A 15,555-nucleotide genomic window follows, 5' to 3' on the forward strand; every position below is an offset into this window, starting at 1 on the left:
TAAATTTATAGAAATCAAAAAGGGTTTTAACTTTTATAAAATCATGATATACTTTTATATTCTTTAAGAGCCTTTATAATAGCAATAATTGTCGGTTTAAAATACTAATAAATATAAATATGTATATATAAATAGTAAATTTGTTACATTTTTAATTACTTCCAAACTATTTGTAGAAATATCATTGGATTTTATAATAGTATTAATGTTATCGTTCGTTTTCTTTAATAAACTAACAATTTGAGGAAGTTGTAAAATAATTGTTTCGTTTGATAAAAATTTTATCCAAAACTGATTTAAAAATTCATTTGCTGTTTCATGACAACGTATTATTTGATTTTTTATATCTAATGGAATAACTATTATCATAAATATATGCTTTTTATATAATATTTTCAACCTGTCTTGAAATTGTATCTTATTCTAGATTTTGCGTTAATTTGTTGGAAAATATCATGAGTTGTATCTCTTAATAACATGCTAATATTATTTATCTTTATTATGTCAAACCTAAATAGTAGTAAAAGATTACAAACGTTTATAATTGGATCTATTTGATGCTCCATATTTTCAAGTTTCATATATAATTTAGGTCTTTTCTACAATTATTAGAATATACAAATACATCATTATTTTAAAGTACGATCTTTTTGGAGTAATCTTCTTGGAAGATATTATTTTTTAGAAAATTTTTTTTTTGATCTTTTATATAAAGATAAATATTATCTTCATTTATTATTCCTTCCAAATCATTAAGAATTAAATCATTAACATTATCCTAAATTAAATTAGATGGTTTAAAAAAAGAAAAAAAAAACATTATCCTTTCTTTTTTTGTCTATATTTCTATATAGGTTAAAATGATTTCAGAATTGATGTCATAGTTTACTTTTTTAAACAATTTATCATTTTTGTAGAAAGATTGTTTAAAGAGTGCATCATATGTATGTTTTCTAGTTCTTTCATAATAATTGATGATTCAAAATCAGCAGTCTATTTTATTAAATTAAAAATAATTGCTATCAATAATAATAACCTTTGTAATATGATGTTCATTTCTTGTTAAATCAATGAAATATGATATATTCTTTGTATCATTCGAGTATGTTTGAATAAAATCTATTCTAAAGTCAATAGTTAAGTAATTTTGTCTAAATAATATCTACCATTTTCATAATCAAGATATTTGTCTAATATTTCATCATTGGAATCATATGTATTTATTTTTTCTCCACGTAGTTTTTTACAAAGACGAGATAAAAAAAAGCGTCCCCAAAAATCATCTTCTGATAACTATATAAAATATTAATTGTATAAGACTTTTTGAAAAATGCTGTTACTGGAGGAACATTTTCACTATAAATATGTTTAATTAATGGATGTTGTTGAAATATATCGTGAATCTTTTCTTTATTTAGGGATAGTTTAACTTTATTATTAATTGTTTGAGGTTTTATAGTGGTAAGAACATTATATGGGCCTCGTTTTTGAGCTTTTTCGACAGCATACGTTCTTAATAGATGCTGAATTGAATTAAAATAACATGTATGTAATAATATATATGCATATACTATTCGTGTACTCCAAAATTGTTCATTTGTAAGATTTCCTTTAACGACTGCCTCTGAAAATGTTTTCATTAATTCGTTATTGTCTTTAAGAAGAGATTGCTGTAAGTCAATATCCTGTTCAAAATCGTCTCTAGTTAATATATCGGTAACAGATTGTTGATTATGCGAATATTTCCTTTTTGAATTTTTTTTTTGGATTTCTAGCTTAAAATTATTGCAATCATCTTGAGCTTTTGGTGATATAAATGTAAAAATATAAGATATTATTTCATTTTTCTGATCTCTTTTAAAAATTTTTATCATTGCTTTGGGGCTTGTGATAGGTGTAGCCTGTAGATCTTATCTAGATTAGACCTGTATATTATTTAATTTCTTTTGTTATACTTTTGATTGAATCTAAAGAAATGGATATAGTAGGCATTTGTTTTCCAAATTCCATCCATTCTATATTATTTTCCTTAAGAATAAGAATTCCTTATTGGTTAAATATATTTTGTATGAAGATCGTTTGTAAAACCTTTTATTTTTTTATATAATACTTCAAAAGTTCTTATATCCATTTTTCAGATTTCCGCTAGAATTGTTAAAAAATTATTTTATATCAATAATTTAATAAAATTATTTTAATAAGAATTTATATACATGAATTAAAAAAATAAAGAATTATAAATTCCATAGCAATATAATCCTAAACTATATGTAAAGCTATGTAAGTTTAAATTCTATATACATTATTTTATCCTATTTTTCTTCGTGGTCGTCGTCCTTTAATTTGTTTTTCTAAAACACATTCATCACAATACCATTCTCCTTGAGGTGGTTCTGGAAGACCAATACCTAACATTTATAAAAAAAAACAATTATAATAAAATTTAAATTACATGGTAAATGAAACCATTCCCGTTGACATTTTTTCCCATCACACGCAACCATTTCTCCATATGAAATTTGATCGCAATAACAATATGTGGGTTCGTTTGGATATAATAAAATGTTAATTCTAAGTAATATATAGTAAAAAGTAATAAACCTGGATTTGAGTTTTCTAATCTAAAATATTTAATGTAAAAGAATAAAATTGTTTAAGAATTTACTTTCTAATAAGTTCTCTTCTTGGTTGAAAATGTGATTGCTGATTTTGATCTTTTGATTTAAATTTTTCACATGTATTTCCTCTCTTCCTGTCTTTATCAGGAGTATTAGGCCTTGGAGGTGTTGTTCCTCCATTAATATGAAATATTCTTTTTTTTCTTATTGGAGTAGAGTTTTCACGATGATTTCCTTTGGAATTATTGGGAATATTAAGTTCTTCTGTAGTTGTTCTTTTAGTTGAGACTGTTTCTTTCCGATTTTCAGATTTAGAGATGTTTATATTTGAAGAAAATGCTGGATGATTTGTCGATCCGAAACGAACAGCAGGAGGCATTTCATTTTCTATAAGAGAAAAATCGGAATCAAGACGTTTAAGATGTTTTTTTATAATATCTCTAGCTGATGATGCAACCGAAATTTTTTCGTCTGCATAAGGAATAATCTGTATAAGAAGTGAACGTAATCTAGAAATACATATTGATTTGTTTTCTTGAAATGACTCTGTATTTGCTAAAAGATTAGAAATAGATGATGATATAAGATGTTCAAGATCTTAAATAAATAAGATTAAGGAAATTTTCTTTACGTTTTTACTTGAAACTTTTGCGTCAACTTCGCGTAATAATGTAAAAATTCTTGTTAAATCTATAGGAAGCGCTTCAATTGCTATTAAATAAAATGAGCAATATTGATAAAAATATTATTATTACCATCAATAAAATCATTTAAAGATGCATATGTTTCCCCATTATTGTGTAGAAATTTATTAGGTGCTTTCATGCAAATTTTTTATTAAACACTAATTTGTAATTATACGTAAATTTATCTTGTTATAATTTTTAATTATATATTTAAAAATTTAATAATAGTATTAAATCCCTAATATAAATATTATAAATAAAATATTAAATGAGTTGGATATTTTGATATTTCAAATATTTTTTTGTTAATAATTTTATAGTATTCTAAAAATAGTATAAAGATAAAGATATAATTGTTTTACACTAAATTATTCAAAATTTGGTTAAACTTAAAGATGTAATATTCTCATTTAAGAGTTATTTTTCACTGAAAATTTTGGTTTTATTCTAATAATAAATGATTTTTTAGTATTAAGATTCAAGTTTTGTAAATATTGTAATTGAAAATATAATTTTAAGATAATAATGAATTTAACGTTTAATGATACAAATTCACATTAAATGGATAATAGCAAAATATGATTTATAAAAATATATATTATATAATAAATTAATTATTATATAATTTATGATTATATAATTAATTTAGATAGAATTTAATATATTTAAAGTTTTTTTTCTTTTTTTGTTTTAATTTTACATTTGTAATAATATATATATTATTATTCATCATAGATTGATAAAATTTCATGTCAACATTTGTTATTTAAATAATTGTTATAATATCTTCAAATTTATAGATAGATGAATATTTATTCAGGTTATATAAATGATTTAAATTTTTTAATTGTAATTAATTGATTTTAGGGTATTAATCGAGTAATTAATTTTAAAAGTTAAATACATTTAAGGAATAAATTATATTTATAAAAAAAGTTAATATAAAATCTAATAATGGTATTTGATGCAGCCAAACCTATTAAGAAAAATAAATCGTTTTCTTCAATGGAACTAGTTCTTGATGAAGAACGGAAAGAAATACTAAAGTTTCTAGAGACTCGTGAAATGCGATTATCGACGGGATTAAAGAATAAGTTAGTAAGTCCCAATATTATATCATGTATTTAGTTTTAGATGTTTTCTTGAAAACGATTTGGGAGCTGGGTTTAGATCTGATATTAATTTAAGTAATACACTTAATGTATCATCTTTGTCTAGAGGGTATTTAAAAGTATCTTTAGATTGTGATTGTCTTATAAATAATAGTTCAGGCTTTTTAAATGAAGTCAAATTCTGTTTTTATATGCTTGTTTTTGTTTTCTAATCGTTTACTTTAGTTAAGTTCTATTTTTACGAAATCTTCTAGTATTAAAAATGTGATGCAAAAGATTTTAGATAATGTTTTTTAGAAAAATTTGATCGTAATGATCCTATTGAATCTAATTCTCATGATGGAGAATGCTTCGATAATTATATAAGATCGGCATCGCCATATTTAAATTCCACTGTTAATGAACTGGAGTCTTTGTCTCTTTCTAATAGTCTTGAAATTCAAGGTTTTATGCTTTAAATTTTATTGTTTTTTGATTTTTAAATTTTTAGGAAAAAAAAATCCAGTTAACCCAACGAAAGATACTTATCATTCTTCTATGTTACCATCTCGCATTTCAAAAAATATAACAAATAAAATTCATACTTCTAAAAATGCTTTAAAATCCAAAGAACCTAATATTTTTTCGCAAACAAATATGAATTTTTCATTGGAACAAGAGATCAATGCTGATGAGGATAGAAGATCGCAAAATATGAAAATTGATATGGGAACTATTATTTTTACAGAAGATAGAACCATAAGGACTATAAAACGTGGAGAATATCCCTCATCTTTTAGTGGATCTAGAAGAATTCGTTCATATCTTGTTTCTATTGATTTAAGTTCTGAATCATTATATGCTTTAGAATGGGCTATTGGGACTATTGTACGCGATTATGATATTATGATGATTGTAGAAGCTATAGATAAAGATGACAAAGATGATAAGGGTATTATGGAGTTGGAGAAAGAAAGATTAGCTGCGATGGAAGAGATATGCCAGATTACCCAAAAGCTACTAAAAAAGACAAAATTGATATTGCAAATTGAAATTGAAATAATTCACCATAAAACTCCTAAACATTTATTAACAGAAATGGTACTTTTTTTTTTTTTTGAAATTGAGATTTTTGATAAAAATTAGATCGATTATCTAGAGCCTACTCTTGTTATTCTTGGTAGTAGAGGATGTAGTTCATTAAAAGGGTTTTTTTTTTTTTTTTTTCTATTTTTATTAATAGTTATCTTAGAGTTATTTTAGGGTCATTTAGTAATTATATTGTCAATAAAGTATTTGGGTTTGTTTTAAATTTTTAAAAAATTGATTATTGTGTAGTCAAGTGTTCCTGTTATGGTTGCTAGAAAAAAACCAAGAAAATTGAAGTCAAAATATGCTGTTTTTGGCACAAATATTCGTATGGCAAATAATTTATTTACTAAGGTTTTTGGTTTTATTTGGTTTCAATAGCTAAATTGTTAATAGACTATTGTAGATTAAGGTTTAGTTTATATAAATATCAAAGTTATTTAATCTTATTTGATATTTATTTTATTAATGTCTAAAATTAATGATTATATAATATTATGATCATATAAACGTTTTAAATGTTTTAATGATAAAGAGAATACACATATATCAGATATTAAAGCATAATTATTTATTAAGGGTATGCACAAAAATGATATCAAATTTAATATTAAATTCTAATTTGAGTATTTGCTTTATTTATCTAGTTTAGAATTAGTTAATATTTAAATTTACACGAAAATATTTACTAATGCTAATTTATGTAGTTGTTCTTTTTTCTGGAAAATAGAACTGGTTCCATTTATAACAGCAATTAGTTCTTGTGCTAAACGTTCTGAGAAGTTTTTACTATGTTGTTTATTACTGGCTTCAAGTATCCAAATAATTGCTTTTCTATGTCGCTGATGTTCATTTAAAGGAACTGGCATTTTTATAGATTTAGTTCCTTTTTTTATGAATACCTGATATTGTTAGAATAATATTTTATTACTAGACTTATAAAATATACAAGTTTCATTAGGGGTGAAACTGCTTTAATAGCTTTAAAAAGAACAGAGTATGGATCTGTGTTTATCTTTTGTTTAATGTATATAAGTGCGTTTTGAAGTTGTTTTTGTGCTTTTGCTTTTTTTCCATTTTTCATTATGATTCCAACGGTATGATTGAAAAGTTTATCGAACTTACTAAATTGTTCTATTTTTGTAAATAAATCAAAATATATTAAATTCCTAACTAGCCATTCAAACTTTGTGATTTATAGTTTTCTTCTGAAAAAAATAAATTATTTCTATTATTTAAGTTGGATGTTTGTTGATTTATATTTTCGGTAATTTTAGTTTTAGATTTGTTTTTAATAGATTCTTTTAAAGTCATGTCTCCATATGCTTCAGTTTTTATTGATAATGTTGTTCTTTTCTTATCTATTTTCTGACATGTACTTATTTCTTTTTCATATAAAAATATGATTGAACGATTAAAATTGTAAAATTTAATTATTTTGTTTGTTATTGGATTAAGAAATCTAACAAAAATTATATTGTTATTTGATAATAAATATGTCATTTTTAGATTTCGATATAATGTAGTTGTGTAGTTTTTATGATATTTTGAAAATCTGAATTTATTTTTATCGAAAGGATATAATTGAGCTTCGAAATTTTTATATCTAATGGATATTTTTTTGCTTTTTAAATTTGAGTTTTAAAGAAATGCTTATGTGTTTTAAAAATTTCTAAATGTATTCATTTGAAGGTAACTATAGGTTGAAGCGAACTGTTAATCTTGGAGGAAAACAAAAAGAAAGTAAAGAGCTTTTATTGAGGAAAGTTGCAAATGATAGAAAAAAAAGAGATAATGAGCGCCGTAGACATAATGCTGCTATCTTATTACAGGTTAGTACTTAATTTATATTTTTTCATTAACGAAATAAGAAAATTATACGTTCCAGAATAGTTATGAAACATGTTAAGGATACGTTTCGCCTTGATTTTGATCATGATATTTTAAAATATAAGTCTACCTTGAATTTTTCAGAAGATCTTTTTTTAAAAAATATCAAAAGATTGATATTTTTTTATCAATTAAAAAACGATTTTTACAGATTGTATGAAATTGTAGATATTATTTCAAGATATATTGATTTTGGAGATATGTCTTTTTTTCATGTTTTTCCTAGTATTTCTTCTTGGGTTACATGTCGTTTTGGTGGTATTTTGATAGAAACTTTAAATTTTACTAGGTTTTTTTTACAGGTATTTCTTTATTTATTAATAAAATTATAGTGATATTATGTTTCATAAAAAAATTTTTGGGCTTTTACCTGATCTTGCTTGTTCGAATGTTTTTTTAATTAGTTCTGGTTATTATAAAGAGCTTTGTCTTTATATCTGTAAAAATGTATGGTATCGCAAAATTATATTATTTATTTGATATATTTATTAGGAAACATCTTTCACTCCTTCTATTATGTCGCTTTTTTTCAAAACTATTATGAATCCTTTAAAACATTTTCTTATGTCTGAATACTTAGTACAAAAAATAGTGTTATCTGAATTCATTGTGAATTTTTTTGTTTTAACTAAAAAATATGATGACTTGTTGGACTCTGTGATATATCAACTTAAGCTTTTTTTTTCTAATATTATATTTTTGCGTATTATATTAGATATAAACTTTGAATGTTTTTTAGAGCAAGAGCTTTTATGGATATTACATAATATATTGTTATATGTAGTAGATTCGGATAAGAAACGATTGATTTTATCTTCCTTTGATGAAATAGTATGTATTGGTTGATAATAAGCTATTATTTTTGGTATAATATTATATAGGATTTATATTCTCGCTGTGTTAGTGAAATTTTGATGCAAATATTTAAAAAAGTCAGAGTTCCTATGGAATCATATCATTATGATAATTCTGATAATGAAAGTATTGATAATGTACAGTCGATAACGAATTATAAAATTGTTTCCGAGAAACTATTTTTTGAATTAAATCTTACTTTTATTTTTTCGACTGAGCATATTGCTGAAATTATCGCTTATGTTTCTCCTTCTACTGTTGTCAGTATTTCTAAATTCTTTGTGATGTTGATGGAGATTTGGCCTTCTAAAAAATCAGAAATAATGACGCAGCTTGTTATTATTTCTACTGATACTGATGAACATAAAAATATAAATATTTTATTTGTATTATGGGAGAGAGTTAAATTAAATATAGCGGGACTTCAAATTATAGAAAATATAGATGTTTGTAAAAATAATATTTTTTCCACGTGGAATGATGAATGGTATACTATGCTTCTTTTATTTGAGTTATATTCTCGAATTTTAATGACTATGGTAATGCTTAATTTTATTTTGTAATATAAATCTAATTTAAAGATCGATGAGGAGTTTATTGATCTTATAAAAAAAAATCATGCTTTTTATGATATACGGATTTTGGTTGATTTCTTGAAAGTATAACGTTATATAATCTAGTTGTTTTTTTCTAATTTTTTAAAGGATTTGTCTTATGCACTTTATTGTTATAATGAATATTCTGAAACACAACTTTATGTTTATGATATAAATTGGCTTAATATTGTTCGCTTACGCAACGTTGTTACAAGATTGATACATCAGTTATTTATTCGGGAGTATTTTTTTCTTGTTATTATATTCGTTACTGATTTTTAGTTCTCGGAAACAGTTTTTTCCACATGATTATTGGTTAATGACTAATCGATTTGATATGTCTATATTCATGCCTTTTGTTATTTCTGAAATGATAAAAAATCATGAAAATTATAACAATAAGCAATTACCGAATTCTTTTTTTGGAAATGAAGGTGATAATACTCTTTTTTCTATGAATATTTTGAGAGATTTTCCTTTTTATCTTCCTTTTTCTGTTAGAATGCATATATTAAGAAATTTAATTGATTATGATATGGATAAATTTGGGCATTCTGATTCTTGGAATATAATAAATAGGTTTTATGTAACAATTAGACGTAATAATATATTTAATGATGGATTCGAATCATTGTATACTATTGGTAAGGATATTAAGAAGCCAATTAATATTGTTTTTATCGATCAATATGGGCTGCCTGAGGTTGGAATAGATGGTGGAGGCATAACAAAAGAATTTTTAACATGGTAATATTATATTATATTATTACATATATTGATTTTGTATAGTATCTGTAAACAAGCTCTTGATGTGAATTTTGGTTTATTTCATGAAACCTCTGAGCACATGTTGTATCCTAACCCTCATTCATATGCTTGTGAATGTATAAATTTAATTTTTATTTTTATATAGCTGATTTATTAGCATCTCAGCTTCAATGTTTTGAGTTTTTGGGAAAATTAATTGGGAAATGTATATATGAGTCTGTTCTTCTTGATGTTACATTTGCTCCTTTTTTTTTGACAAAGATTTTGGGGAAAAAAAGTTATTGTAAGGTTTATTATAATATTGATTATTTTGAATTATAGCTTTGTTTAGTGGATGATTTAGTAATATTGGATTTCGAATTATATAAAGGACTGGTAGTGTTTATTTTTTTATTTTTATTTTTTTTTAATGATAAGATGTTCTTGAAGCGATATACTGGTGATGTTCAAAATGATTTTTCCCTTAATTTTACTATTATTGAGCAAGGTATCTAAATATTGATGATAATTTTTATTGAAATTTTGAGTAGAGTTTGGGAAGACTACTACTATAGAATTAATACCTGGTGGTTCAGACATTTCTGTAACAAATACAAATCGTTTACAGTATATATATACAATGGCTGATTATCGGCTTAATAAGGTTATTTCGAAGCAAAGTTATGCTTTTGCTAAAGGGTTGTTTGATATTATTGATATTAAATGGTTATCAATGTTTAGTAGTCAAGAATTACAAAAAATAATTGGAGGTTCATCTTTACCCATAGATATAGATGATTTACGTAATAATTCTGTTTATGGGGGGTTTCATGATAATGATCCTACTATTGAACTTTTTTGGAGTGTTCTTTATGAATTTTCTGTTTTTGAACGTCAAACATTTTTAAAGTTTGTTACTAGCGTATCAAGACCGCCTCTTTTAGGTTTTAAAGATTTAAAACCTTTGTTTTGTATTCGTGATGGTGGTGATGATACTAATAGGCTTCCTACAGCATCTACTTGTATTAATCTTTTGATTCTTCCAAGGTACAATGATAAAGCTACTATGAAAAGGTAACATAAAATTATATATCTAAAAATATTAATTTAATTGAAATAGTAAACTTTTATATGCTATCAATTTTTGTGCAGGTTTTGATCTTTCTTAGTTTTTCTTTTAGATATTCCGTTTTAAAATATATTAATCATTTTATGATAAGAGATTTTCAATGGTCAATTATTTAATAGTAAAAAAATATAAATATATTCTACTGTTTTTGGCATTGTAAATATTGATTTATCCATATTTTTATAATGGTTTATGTTTTTGTTAATAGATTTATACTTTTATTTTAAAATATATATAATACAGTATTGTATATGGTTATATAAATTTGTGTATAATTTATATCATATTATATATTCATTATAATTTTAATTAGTTGTAATTAACATAATATATATCAATATTCTATGAATATAAATTTGTTAAAGATGTTTGTATATAAATAAATATATATATATATATTAATTAAAGTTATATATGAATTTTAATCAATAATTTAATCAAGAATGTTAAACGCTATATAAAATATAATATTTTGAAAAAATTATAAATTAATACCTTATACAACATTAAAAATATATAGATATATATATAATATATACATAGATATAAATATATTGCTAAAATAACAATATTTTGGTATTTCTAATTTACAATTATTGGTTATATTAGAAATAAAATATGAATATTTAATAGAAATTAATATATATATATATGTATTGGAAAAAAAAAAAAAAATAAAATGTTTTTTAATAATATATTTATATTATTTTAGAAATATCATAGTTAATATTTAATATTTTATTTAATTATTTATAATATACATAAATTAGTAATATTTCGAAAAAAAATATTAAAAATATTCATACATTATTATAATTCAATATAATTTTATTATTATCAATATAATATTTTTAGAATTACGATTATTTAAATTATTGGATTAAAAATAAATTGAAAAAAATAACATGTCTTATCAAAAAAAAATAAAATTAAATGATGATGAAAATAATATTTTTATTATTAGCCATGCGATTTTAGAAAATGATTTTATAAATTTAAAAAAATATGGGTCACAAGGCTATAGTTTTATAAATAATAAATTTAGAAAGAAAATATGTAAACAACTTTTCCGTATCTTTATATTTTAATATTTTTTTATAGGGAAAATCCTTATATGTCCAGAAGATAAAAAAGTAGATTCTAAAATAGATTGGAAATTATTACCAGTACATAAAGATGAAAACCAAGTTCAACTTGATGTCAATAGATCATTTATATACTATCCCAAAAGTAGGCTATACCATTTCATTATTAAAATCTAACATACAAAGAGACCTTAGCAATCATGAAATAAAAAAAAAAAGAAATGAACTAAATTCATTAATTGTAGAGATTCTTCGAAAACATCCAAATCTCAATTATTTCCAAGTAACAAATATATATATTAATATATTTTAACATATCCAGGGATATCATGATATTGCTCAAGTATTTTTACTTTGTATAGGAAGAAAGGAGGCATTTAAACCTTTAGAATTATTGTCACTAACACGTATCCGTGGTAATTAATAAATCTATTATTGAATTAATTCATTTATTTTCAGATTTTTTTCTACCATCATTATCTCCTATATTAGATCATCTTGAGTTTATAAAATTAATTGTTCAAAAAAAAGATCAAGAACTTGGGAAGCATATTGCAAATGTTCCATCACATTTTGCTTTAGCTTCATATTTAACATGGTTTTCTCATGAAATAAAACATCTTAAACATATTCTTAAAATATTCGATTTTATTATATCTACTGATACTGCTATGGTTCTTTATATTTATGCAGCAGTAAGTATTTTTTTTTTTTTAAATAATATTAATATAAGATTATTATCCAAAAAAAAAAAGAAATAATGATTATTGATAAGGATGATATAGATATTTTACATAAGTTTCTAAATGATTTATCTCAAGAATGTCACACAAAAGATATATTCCGAAAAAGTATATCTTTAAGAGAAGAAATACCTCTCCGTGCTTTACCAAACTGGAAATATATCATGAAATATAGTTTCTTAAAAGATTCTGAAACAATATATAATTTAGAATATGCATCAAAATTATATTACATGGAAATAATTGAATTAAGAAAATCAAAATTACATCAGTATATATTTACTAAAAATATATTGAACAAAACTATATTAATAGCAACAGTAGCATTATTTAGTGTATCAATTGCATATTTCAAAAAAATTATTAAAAGCATGTAAACTAATAACTTTATATGAATATTACAATACATATTTATTTATTTATTTAAATATTACTGAAATAAAAATACCACATTACACATAAACTTTAAAAAAAAATATATATAATTATTTAATTTATGAAAAGTATATATATACAATAATATACTGAAAAATGTACTAAAACATAGTTCAAACAATAAATAAAATTACTATACAATTTTTTAAATCATCTAGAAATTACTTAACAATTGTTACTACTTTATTTAAATATCAATTTTAAATTATTAAATAATTCAAGACATCGAAATAAGATAATTATTTTATTACCAAAACTTAAAGTGTACTTTTATAATTAATAAAGCTTATACTATTTTTTTTAAATCTGGTACTAGTATATAAAACTTTAAGATAACATTTTATGACATCAAAACAGTGCTATTTAGTAATCACATAAAAATCATTGATAAATTATAGTATATCCTTAATTTATTTTCACTGTTTAAAGTAATAAAATATAACATTACGTAAATTGCAAAAGAAAAAAAAATCAATCAGCCTAAGTATAATTAATATCACCATATATATATTTTTATATTTAACAAATATATAAAATTCATATATATTACAAATCTAATACATCAAAAAAAGAAAAACGTTGAGAAAAAATAAAAAAATGCAAAAAAAAAAATATCAATAATATAATATATTATATTGCTTGTCTTTCTAAAACGTTTTTTAATATTTTTATTTTAATATATTTTATTTATTATATTTTATTAAATAATTATCATACTGAATTTTTGAATTTCTTAATATATTTTACGATTTTTTTCGAAAGAGTACAAATGTTATAACAAAATTTAAATAACAATGATATGATTTTTTTATCAATAAAATCAAAGCATAATTGTAGAATTTATATCAAATAATTCATCAAATAAATAAGAAATATATAAAAATTAAAAAGCTAGAAAAAAATTAGATATAAAAAGATTTTTCATGAAATCCTTAAATAAATTATTTGTTATAACAATTATTATGATTTTTTGATTTTCAACAGTGAACGAACCTGAGCATACGATATGAACTTAAAAAATAAAATATATAAGCTAAATTAAAACATTGGTGTATTATTTATAAACTTTCAAGGGCATGTCAATATACATATCATTTAAGTAAAATAATAGTTCAGTAATCATCTATCCTTCTATTATAAGCACTTGAATATCTATCAATAAAAAAAAGACAATTAACTTTTGAATATGGCCAATAAAAACAATATCTTAGGAAATTATAAGAAATAATTATACTAAAAATAATAGATGAAAATAAAGAATGTTCATCTCAAATAAAACAATTAATATGATATATTTAACCAAATATTCGATATTACATATAACATGAAAAAATTTACTCAGTTGATATTTTTTATTTCACAAAAAAATACATTAAATATTAAACCTTTAATTTAATTTGCAGAAAGTTTTAATTCTGAAATATTAAAACGTAGATGTAAAGGAAATTAATTTTTAACATCAAAAATATAATAACAAGGATATATTTTGCATATTCAATATGCAGGTATAGTTATTTTATTATCATATATTTAAGACCTATATCAGTCAATTCAAAAAAAAAAAAACATATAAATTAATATGAAAAAAAAAATATCAATAACAAATTATTAACTACTTATACTAAAGCTGAAAATATAACAAAAGGGAACTTAGAAAAAATAGGAGTAATAAAATCATAATTGTTTATAAAATTATTAATGATTTAAATTAGTGTTCAGAAATAGAAGACCAAACACATGATCTTTATATTAGATATTCATATATCGCATACAATTATAATATATAACAAATAAAATAACTTAGAGATAATTTCAGAGTTAATTATGAATTCGTCAAATAAAAATATTAAACAATATATAATTTACAAATTAATTAAATTTATAGCATTATTTTATAAGTACATAATTGAAAAGGTTATTACTAAGTATATATTTATTTTTCATAAAACCTTAATACTATACCAGAGCTCTCAGGAATCTCAAATAACTTAAACTTTCTTCAAACAATAAAACTAGAAAAACTATATTTCAAACATCAATGTTATTTTTCAATTTCTATGGCATATTTTTTTCTTTTAATCTATATATCAACTTTAGCGCTAACAATACGAAGCTATGATTATGTATTAAAGATTTATCTTGCAAATAATAAAAATATGATTTTTATAAATGCAGACAAACTTATAGAATTTAAAAAAAAAAGACAGTTACAAAAATAAATAGATTCAGCACATTTTCATGAATGGCTATTCCATAAACTGATAAGGAAGAACCATTATTAGAAAGGTTTTTGTTTATGTTTTGATATGTTTATTTTGATAAAGTAGATATCTACTTTAAGAACAATAGATAATACTCATCAGAAGCATAATTTATCTAAACTTATAATTTTTATTTCAAAATTATAATCAATATTTTTTAAACATGATTTTTTGATATATCATATATTTATATAGTTTATAAAGAACATACAGAACAATCAGTTAATAAAAGCATTTTTTTAAAAAGCTTTTTGGGAAAATAAGGCATCTTTAAACGTATAACTTATAACATAACATAAATTAATACTATTTTAGAATTCAATAATTTTA

The 15,555-nt window shown here is 22.1% G+C and overlaps 6 protein-coding genes across 6 annotated transcripts; 3 read left to right on the plus strand and 3 right to left on the minus strand.

The window, feature by feature from the left end:
• Window positions 1–41: 41 nt before the first annotated feature.
• On the minus strand, window positions 42–2,131 carry T552_04214 (hypothetical protein; the record flags this gene model as incomplete). Its single annotated transcript, XM_018372265.1, has 13 exons — window positions 42–104; window positions 148–359; window positions 401–494; window positions 537–599; window positions 644–778; window positions 819–846; window positions 890–993; window positions 1,037–1,119; window positions 1,167–1,293; window positions 1,341–1,523; window positions 1,572–1,909; window positions 1,956–2,045; window positions 2,089–2,131. 13 exons carry the CDS (start codon window positions 2,129–2,131, stop codon window positions 42–44), a joined length of 1,563 nt encoding a protein of 520 aa, XP_018224191.1.
• A 176-nt stretch (window positions 2,132–2,307) lies between these two features.
• Window positions 2,308–3,443, minus strand: T552_03438 (hypothetical protein; the record flags this gene model as incomplete). Its single annotated transcript, XM_018371941.1, has 5 exons — window positions 2,308–2,408; window positions 2,453–2,571; window positions 2,666–3,215; window positions 3,258–3,329; window positions 3,374–3,443. The coding sequence occupies 5 exons, from the start codon at window positions 3,441–3,443 to the stop codon at window positions 2,308–2,310; spliced, it is 912 nt and encodes a 303-aa protein (XP_018224192.1).
• A 771-nt stretch (window positions 3,444–4,214) lies between these two features.
• On the plus strand, window positions 4,215–5,933 carry T552_03439 (hypothetical protein). Its single transcript, XM_018371942.1, has 10 exons — window positions 4,215–4,398; window positions 4,439–4,525; window positions 4,571–4,589; window positions 4,642–4,669; window positions 4,714–4,860; window positions 4,907–5,496; window positions 5,542–5,603; window positions 5,648–5,687; window positions 5,734–5,838; window positions 5,881–5,933. The coding sequence occupies exons 1-10, from the start codon at window positions 4,259–4,261 to the stop codon at window positions 5,893–5,895; spliced, it is 1,233 nt and encodes a 410-aa protein (XP_018224193.1). The 5' UTR covers window positions 4,215–4,258; the 3' UTR covers window positions 5,896–5,933.
• Window positions 5,934–6,083: 150 nt separating this feature from the next.
• Window positions 6,084–6,843, minus strand: T552_03440 (hypothetical protein). Its single transcript, XM_018371943.1, has 4 exons — window positions 6,663–6,843; window positions 6,434–6,618; window positions 6,174–6,386; window positions 6,084–6,127 (listed from the first exon to the last, which is right to left on the minus strand). Exons 1-4 carry the CDS (start codon window positions 6,796–6,798, stop codon window positions 6,095–6,097), a joined length of 567 nt encoding a protein of 188 aa, XP_018224194.1. The 5' UTR covers window positions 6,799–6,843; the 3' UTR covers window positions 6,084–6,094.
• A 317-nt stretch (window positions 6,844–7,160) lies between these two features.
• On the plus strand, window positions 7,161–10,650 carry T552_03441 (hypothetical protein; the record flags this gene model as incomplete). Its single annotated transcript, XM_018371944.1, has 13 exons — window positions 7,161–7,316; window positions 7,356–7,663; window positions 7,707–7,821; window positions 7,867–8,205; window positions 8,256–8,768; window positions 8,811–8,888; window positions 8,934–9,067; window positions 9,108–9,572; window positions 9,615–9,709; window positions 9,751–9,876; window positions 9,925–9,968; window positions 10,011–10,080; window positions 10,124–10,650. 13 exons carry the CDS (start codon window positions 7,161–7,163, stop codon window positions 10,648–10,650), a joined length of 2,970 nt encoding a protein of 989 aa, XP_018224195.1.
• Window positions 10,651–11,606: 956 nt separating this feature from the next.
• Window positions 11,607–12,906, plus strand: T552_03442 (hypothetical protein; the record flags this gene model as incomplete). The annotated part of the gene is made up of 6 exons (XM_018371945.1): window positions 11,607–11,757; window positions 11,803–11,931; window positions 11,975–12,069; window positions 12,109–12,202; window positions 12,246–12,481; window positions 12,520–12,906. The coding sequence occupies 6 exons, from the start codon at window positions 11,607–11,609 to the stop codon at window positions 12,904–12,906; spliced, it is 1,092 nt and encodes a 363-aa protein (XP_018224196.1).
• Between the last annotated feature and the right edge of the window lie 2,649 nt (window positions 12,907–15,555).

The sequence above is a fragment of the Pneumocystis carinii genome (genome assembly GCF_001477545.1).
Source record: "Pneumocystis carinii B80 chromosome Unknown supercont1.17, whole genome shotgun sequence".
In the NCBI taxonomy this organism is placed as follows: Eukaryota; Fungi; Ascomycota; class Pneumocystomycetes; order Pneumocystales; family Pneumocystaceae; genus Pneumocystis; species Pneumocystis carinii.

What these genes read in the sequence shown, in the direction of transcription:
- T552_03439 (XM_018371942.1), top strand. Translation starts at nt 4,259, where the DNA reads ATGGTATTTGATGCAGCCAAACCTATTAAGAAAAATAAATCGTTTTCT. An exon ending in TCGACGGGATTAAAGAATAA is followed by an intron (nt 4,399 to 4,438) that starts GTTAGTAAGTCC and finishes ATTTAGTTTTAG; the next exon opens with ATGTTTTCTTGAAAACGATT. An exon ending in AACATTTATTAACAGAAATG is followed by an intron (nt 5,497 to 5,541) that starts GTACTTTTTTTT and finishes GATAAAAATTAG; the next exon opens with ATCGATTATCTAGAGCCTAC.
- T552_03440 (XM_018371943.1), bottom strand. Translation starts at nt 6,798, where the DNA reads ATGACTTTAAAAGAATCTATTAAAAACAAATCTAAAACTAAAATTACC. An exon ending in TAAATCACAAAGTTTGAATG is followed by an intron (nt 6,619 to 6,662) that starts GCTAGTTAGGAA and finishes TTACAAAAATAG; the next exon opens with AACAATTTAGTAAGTTCGAT. An exon ending in TTTCACCCCTAATGAAACTT is followed by an intron (nt 6,387 to 6,433) that starts GTATATTTTATA and finishes TAACAATATCAG; the next exon opens with GTATTCATAAAAAAAGGAAC.